The 7292-nt window shown below is 52.9% G+C and overlaps 1 protein-coding gene across 2 annotated transcripts; it reads left to right on the plus strand.

Moving 5' to 3' along the window:
• Positions 1–781: 781 nt before the first annotated feature.
• On the plus strand, positions 782–5476 carry LOC149914847 (zinc finger CCCH domain-containing protein 11A-like). 2 transcript variants are annotated; one of them, XM_090125202.1, is made up of 8 exons: positions 782–2037; positions 2379–2586; positions 3228–3351; positions 3829–3891; positions 4143–4229; positions 4519–4857; positions 5164–5240; positions 5362–5476. In XM_090125202.1, the coding sequence occupies exons 2-8, from the start codon at positions 2533–2535 to the stop codon at positions 5416–5418; spliced, it is 801 nt and encodes a 266-aa protein (XP_089981328.1). In that variant the 5' UTR covers positions 782–2037; positions 2379–2532; the 3' UTR covers positions 5419–5476. The 2 variants fall into 2 exon arrangements, 1 of the variants encoding a protein (XP_089981328.1); XR_016460041.1 differs by lacking the exons at positions 3829–3891; positions 4143–4229; positions 4519–4857; positions 5164–5240; positions 5362–5476 and having other exon boundaries at positions 788–2037; positions 2977–3813.
• Positions 5477–7292: the final 1816 nt, after the last annotated feature.

Consider the following 7292-nt stretch of genomic DNA (forward strand, 5'->3'; position numbering starts at 1 on the left):
AGCGGCTGAAGGAGTTGGGGTTGTTCAGTCTGGAGAAGAGGAGGCTCAGAGGAGACCTCATTGCAATCTACAACTTCCTGAATGGAGGCTGTGATGAGGAGGGGTTTGGCCTCGTCTCCCAGGCAACAAACAGGACCCGAGGAAATGGCCATAAGTTGTACCAGAGGAGGTTTAGGTTAGACATAAGGAAGAACTTGTTCTCTCAGAGAGCAGCCAGGCACTGGAATGGCTGCCCAGGAAGGTGGTGGAGTCGCCGTCCCTGGCAGTGTTCAAGAGGCATCTGGATTAGGAGTTACAGGATATGGTTTAGTGCTTGTGGTAGCAGTGGTGATGGAAGGATGGTTTTTTCTCCTTTCCTTTTTCTTCTTTTCTTCCCTTCCTTTCCTTTTTTTCCTTTTTTCATTTTGTTTTCTGTTTTCCATCTTTTCTTTCCCTCTCCCCTTTTCTTTCCCTCTCCCCTTTTCTTTCCCTCTCCCCTTTTCTTTCCCTCTCCCCTTTTCTTTCCCTCTCCCCTTTTCTTTCCCTCTCCCCTTTTCTTTCCCTCTCCCCTTTTCTTTCCCTCTCCCCTTTTCTTTCCCTCTCCCCTTTTCTTTCCCTCTCCCCTTTTCTTTCCCTCTCCCCTTTTCTTTCCCTCTCCCCTTTTCTTTCCCTCTCCCCTTTTCTTTCCCTCTCCCCTTTTCTTTCCCTCTCCCCTTTTCTTTCCCTCTCCCCTTTTCTTTCCCTCTCCCCTTTTCTTTCCCTCTCCCCTTTTCTTTCCGTCTCTTTTCATCTCTTCCCCTTTCTTTCCTTTTTTCATTTCTTTTGATTCATTTTGTTTAGTACTTTCTTACTTTTCATCTTTTAGATTCCTTTCTAAAAGAAAAGATAGAATGGGAGACAATAATTAAAGAAACAAAACCTGCTTTGAAAGCCATGGGGCCGGATGGATTGAACCTTGGGGTGCTGAGGGGGTTGGCAGACGTGGCTGCCAAGCCGCTCTCCATCATCCTTCAGCAGTCCTGGCTAATTGGGGATGTGTCCTGGCTGTCCCTGAACGTGTTTAAAGAGCTCTGGATGTGGTGCTCAGGGACATGATTGAGTGGTGGGTTGTTAGAGTTAGGGGAGTATGGTCAGGTTGCGGTTGGACTCGATGATCATTCAGGTCTTTTCCAACCTGATCCATTCTATGATTCTATGGATTTAACAGCAGCGTTCTTGTGGGAGCTGCATTGAAACTTGCAGTGTCTCTGGGTCCCCAGAATTACTTTCTCCAAGCTGATTCGTAGGTGCTGGCACTTCTTTAAAGCAAGAGCAGCTGCTGATGGGAGGAAGGTAGTTCAGGCTCATGAGCTCTGCAGCATCTCCCAGGATGGTACCAGAGGAGGCAGGAATGATATTGCAGAAGATGAGAAGCTCCCCAGCAGGAAGCCAGAAACCCTGCGGGAGAGTCGGAGCACGTGTGGATGCCCAGGAGGTAATGCAGCCCCAGTATTTGAGAAGCGCGTGGCCAAGGAGCTGCGGCCCAAGAACAGAGCTATTCCGCCTTTGCAGAATAGCTGGCATCCCAAGAAGGACTCGTCTGTCCTTGTAAAAAGCAGGGGGAGGACACGTCCAAATGCTTGCTGGTTGCTTGGGAGCTCAAATCCTCCAAGCTGGAGGCAGCCTGGGGGTAACATCTCCTTGGTCCGATTGTGCAGCACCTGAGCAAGAACTGGCTGCACGAGGGTCATCTTAATTTCTCTGTTCTTTTACTTAAATAAACCCGTTGGGAGACCGTGGTGTTGGTTTCCTAAAATTTGGATCTGGGAGGTGAGCACGCCCTTTGCTTATGATGGAAGCACAGAAGTGATGCGGGCACTCGCTGAGGTCACAGTCATCGCCGAGGTGGGAGCGTTTGTGGCACAGCCGGTGAGCAGAGCTGGTGCTCTGGTGAGCGTGCTGCACACAGAGACTGAGCTGTGAGCTTTCCTTGAGAGATCACCCTGCGAGAGCCCGTCGGAAGCACCGCTGCGGCGTGTGCGTGAGCTGGGCACAGCTCAGGCTGAGCAGGCCGAGCAGGTGAGCTGGGTTTGGTGCTGGGTGGTTGCCGGGAGGTGTCTCAGCAGGAAAGCTGGGCTGGGGTGGGCACGCTGCATCAGCCCTCGTCCCGGCTGGCAGTGAGACAGAGGGAGTTTTCTTCAGGACAGCAACACCAGCCATGTGCTTCAAGGCGCGTAACTATTGAGGAGATGGAGAACGCTTGCTGTCAGAAATCATGGCAGCTGTACAGGAGCTGGGTGTATTTTGGGGACAGTCCTTGTAACCAGCTGGTTTCGAGACATTGCCCTGCTCGAGAGTCTAAACTGCACAGCAGAAGAATGCTGGGAAAATGCTTCTTCCTCACTGTTTTTCACTTGCAGGTTCTTTCCTTAGGGTTCCTTTTTCCTTTCCAAAAGGAGATTTTGGGGATCGAGGCACTTGAAGAGAGAGTGAAGCCAGCTCTTTCCAACAGTGCGGGCAGTCCCTGTGGAGAGGACCCCGGGAACTTGAGCTTCCCCTGAGACGTTCCCCAGCATGTCTCAGCAGGGAGACGGACACAGTTGCCATCGCTGCTTTGCGCGTGGAAAGGTATGGCTGGGTTTCTTTCGCTTGGGTTTCTCCTTTCTCTGGTTTTGGAGGGGAAGGGGTGGAGCAGGGGGAGCCCTGCTGGTCCTTTGTTAGCTCAATAAGCGGCTGGGTTGTGCACTTGCAGCAACAGGACAGCATTGCCAGGCTCCTTAACCTGCTGGGGCAGGGTGGGAGCAGAGAGCGGGCACTGCCCTCCTGCCAGCTGCACCTGGTTATGGTTTGCCAGCTGCCCTGGGTTTCTGCTGAGAAGTTAGTTCTAGCTGCCTGCAGTAGTAAAGGGTGGGGAAGAAATAGTGGTGAAGAGCTAAGGCTGTGTACGGTAATTTTGCATGGGTTGAACTGTGGCACCTGAAGTCACTGTTTCCCTCGGAATAATGCTGGTGTTTGCAGGTGTGTTGGTTTAACCCCCCGAAGTGATGTCTGAGAGCGCCCGTCTTCTCCACCTGAACAATGAGAAAGCTGGATATGCCCAGAAATTGCAGCGCGTGCAGATGTTGTGAATGCGCTCCCAAATGTTTCCGTTAGTGATAACTAACGTCTCAGCACTCTGATACCCACCTCTGGCACCATCTGGAACGCTGCATCTCTTTGCAAATGTTGGGTGGCCGTTTCCATGGCCCTTCCTTTATTTCTCTCCTCAGAAGCAGCGCGGCGCAGTTCCCTGTGCTAGGGAGCAGCACCCAGCAGGCTGCCAGAGATCCAACAGCGCCTTGCAGCGCACAGAGGGACGCGATGGGGACGGACCATCCTTAGCACCACGCAAAAGTGAGTCTCTGCAGTCCTCTGTCATGAAGTATGGAAGAATGCATTTTAAGTATTACTTCTGAGCGGTGCAGCACTGCAGGGGTGTCCGGTAACCATGGTGGAAGCATTAGAGAGGCCGACAGCAACAGATGGCAGCAGTGAGACAGAAGTGTGTGTGTAAGTGGTGGTGCTCAGAGCTGAGTGCATTCCCTGTAGGGACAAAAAATCCGTGCCTCGACTTTTGCAGCTGATAGCGTTTTGTGTGCTGACGCAGCTTTGCTCTGCAGCATGCAGAGCTGTCAGGCAGACTGGGGTTCCTCTGCTGCCACCTGAGCGGGAATGAGAGCAGTAGTGCTTTGTGCAAGCACACTGCAGTTTAAAGATCAGTTTCTGTTCTGGCTGTAGAAGAGTGTCTTTTGGTTTTTGTGGTGGACGTGGGCTAACAGGACAGTGCTGCTCCTGGTGTCTGTGAAATCAACACACAATCTGTTGTTGTAGGGACGGAGCCTGCGCGTCCATGGAATGGTGCTGGGCTTGGGGGGAAACGGAAAGCCTCCCCAGGTAAGAAGCTCTTGTGAGCTGTGGTGTGGGTACCTGCCTCTAAATAGGGCTGCATGAAGGGCTGTGTGGGATGGAGGAGAAAAGAAGGGGCACTGCAGATCTGTGCTGACTGCAGAAATGGCACAGCGTTGTAGCAGCAGAAAGGCCAATTGAAGAAACTACGCTTGAGGAGCAGAAGTTTGTGGTTGGCTGTGCTAAAATGCTCCTCCAAAGAGATGCTCTTCATGTCTTTCTTGTTTCCTTTCTGACAGAAGCTGATGCAAGCAGGCTTGCAGTGAAGCGCAGCCTTGCAGGAAGCCAGGGGAGGAGCATGGAGTGTGGCACAGCCCCCAAGAGAGGTACAGACACACAGCAGCATCTGGGTTTGGTGCACTGTCTTTCTAGTTAGGCTTTCTGTCTGTCCTTTCCTGGGACTGCTGTCGTTGCGTGTTGCTTGAGATCTTAATCCCTGGGGATTACAGTTGCCTTTCCTGTCCCAATTGGAAATGGCCCACAGTTCAGCCAAGATCCCAAGGTCCATTGCTGTGAACACTCGAGAGTTCCTAGCATTGTGGCCCATTTTGCAGACCGAAGGCAGTGTGTGACTCTCTTTTAATCTTGCTGCTTCCCCTTGCTTGATTTGAACAGGGAGAGGTGCTGAGCCAAACGGCAAGATGTACGCGAAAGCTCCTCTCCAGGCTCCAGGAGGGCTTCCTGGAACAGCAGGTCCCAGCAGAGGGGAAAGACCTTTCCCTGCAGTTGACAACCACTCCCTCTCCAAGACCATGGCTGCAAGAAAGCGCAAGGGAGTGGAGGAAGAGGAGCAAAAAGCAGAGCTGTGGCCTGCCAAGAAACAAGTGAAGGTGGAGCGCGATGGGGAGAAGGCTCAGAGCCCACATCAGAGCAGAGGCGGTGTGCCAGCTCCAGCAACACACCCTGGGCCTGCCCCAGCGCCGACTGAGCGGTTCCGGACCTCAAAGCGAAGAGGTAAGAAGGTGCTGCAGCTGCCCTGGTGAGGTGCTTCCCTTATCAGGTGCATGGAGTTTGCTTAGGATTTGCTTTGCTTTCTCCTTCTCTCTGCGGAGAGGGGAAAAGAGTAGAAGGCTGCCGAGTCCAATGGCAAGGAATTGCCAGAAAGTGTAACCCTCTCTTTTCCCATGAAATCCATGACGGCCTTCTGCTTGTCCCACTGGAAATACCCTTCCCTGAGAGGCTTCCTAGCCTGTTTTCATGTACCCATGTTTCCGCGGTTTTGCTGTTGACAAACTGAATTTCTCTCCTCTTTCTCTATAGCAAGACGACAACGACAAAAAGAGAGGAGAGCAGAAATGAAGAAGGCTGCTCTGAGAGCTGCCGCTGCACGTGCAGAGGTGAGTCCTCGGTGAGCACAGACACGGCTCTTGTTGTTCTCTGTCTGTCAGACGTGAAGGGGATTGTAGAATGCTGGGGGAAGCGGTGTCCTACTTTGACGCTCGCTTTCTTTCTTTCCAGTCCTCCACAATGAACAGCCTTGTGGAGATGATGGAGAAGCTGCAGCTGAAGGACTGAGTGGAGGAGCATCAGAAGGCAGCGGCTTCGTGGCAGCAGCCCAACTTGGCACTCTGGTTGCAGTCCATCAATAAACAATTGGAGCTTTGTATTCACAAAGAGTGCACGGCCTGATTTGTCCAGTGGCACTCAGTGAGCTGCTGCACCACCTCCTCGTTATTCCACTCGCGGCGCTGGGTCAGAACTCCCACATCTCCATCAGGGGATGCTGCAGGTTATAGAAGCAATGGATGCACCAGTCCTTGGCCCTGCCCATAAACGCACTGCCTGCAAAGCACGTGCACAGAACTGCGAGTAGCACGGCCTGAGCACAGGCGCGCTGAGTTAGAGAACAGCTGTCTCGAGCTGTCTGAGTTTCTCGGGGCAGCACTGAGCAGAAGTGAGCGTGTGCCCCTCACCCTGCAGGCGTCTCTGTTGGGGGAAGAGAGGCTCCGCCGGCTGCCTGATCCCGGAAGGCAGAGGTGTTCTCCTGACTTCTCTGCAGTGCTACCTTGCCTCATTGTCCCCCCTCTCTTCAGCCGTTTTGATGCTACTTTTCATCCTTTGGGCAGAGCTTGAGTCACTCTCATCATCGCACAGCTTTGTACTGAGCGGTGTGGAATTTTCTGGCTTTGCTCTTAAAAGCCTAGGCTGAAAACTGCAGCGTGCATGCTTAGTTTACATGGGGACATGGGGGGAGACATCCCCTAACCCCCATTATCGAAAAATAAACCTTAATTGCAAAAGTGAGGGGTGTCAACCCCCGACCCATGGGAACAAAGTGGTCCGTGGGGGTGACACTGTGGGGGTGTCCCCATCTCCAGTACATGACACCACCAGGGTGCCATGAAGGTGTCCCCAACTTTGGTGGTGTGACAGCACGATGCTGTGTCCCCACTTCTCTAGGAAGTCCTCCAGCTGGTTACAGTGTCCCCAGCTTCGGCTCAACGTCCCCAGGGGGTCCTTTTGTCCCCTCTGCATGACGGTGACACCCGATGCTGGCTGCCGAACGCGACACCCGATGACGATGACACCGCGTCACGGCTGTGCCACGCTGGTGTCACACAGTCCCCTCTGGTGGTGGCACAGAGTTCACCACCGTGCGTGTCCCCATCCTCATGTCAGACGATGGTGACAGCGCCAGAGGACTCCAGTGTCACCAGGTCCAGCTCTAGGCGGGCCTGGAGGGGTGACAAAGAACAGTGAGAGGCTCAGTGACAGCATGGTGACAACGCAGAGCTGCCTGTGCCTGGCCCCATGCGGTGGTCAGAGTACAGGGAATGGTGTCACCCGATAGATGGTGGCACACAATTGATGGTGACACCAGATGACGGTAACAACAGTGACAGCCAGGGATGGGGACACTGCGTCACGGCTGTTCCACATCGAGGTCACCCTGTGTCACGGTGTCACCTGAAGACAGTGACACTCAACGACTCCCACTGGCATCCAGTGAAGGGAAGAACCAACAATGGTGACACCACCAACCCCATGTCACACCCACAGCAGACCCCACATGTCCCCCGACTGTCCCCAGCTCCCCTCCCTGTACACTCCTCGTCACCTCTTCAATGAGGATGGCACCGCTCTGCAGTTGTGCCAGTCCTCTTCTTGGTTGCAAGTGTCCCATTTGGTTTTGTCATCCAGTATTTTTGGGAGAAAACGTGTGGTAGTTCTAAGAGAAAGGGTATTTCTGGGAGAAAATATCCTCTTTTTGGAAGAGAAGGTGAAATTTACCACTGAAATGTGGTATTTCTGGGAGAAAATGACATACTTGAGGGAGAGAACTCGGAAATGGTGGGAGAGAATGTCTTCTATTCGAGAGCAACTGTGGTATTTTTGGTGTGACGACTGGTCCTTTGGGGAGAAAATACGGTAAATATGGGAGAAAATGT

The sequence above is a fragment of the Phasianus colchicus genome, chromosome 26, assembly GCF_987193195.1.
Source record: "Phasianus colchicus chromosome 26, bPhaCol1.hap1.1, whole genome shotgun sequence".
NCBI lineage: Eukaryota > Metazoa > Chordata > Aves > Galliformes > Phasianidae > Phasianus > Phasianus colchicus.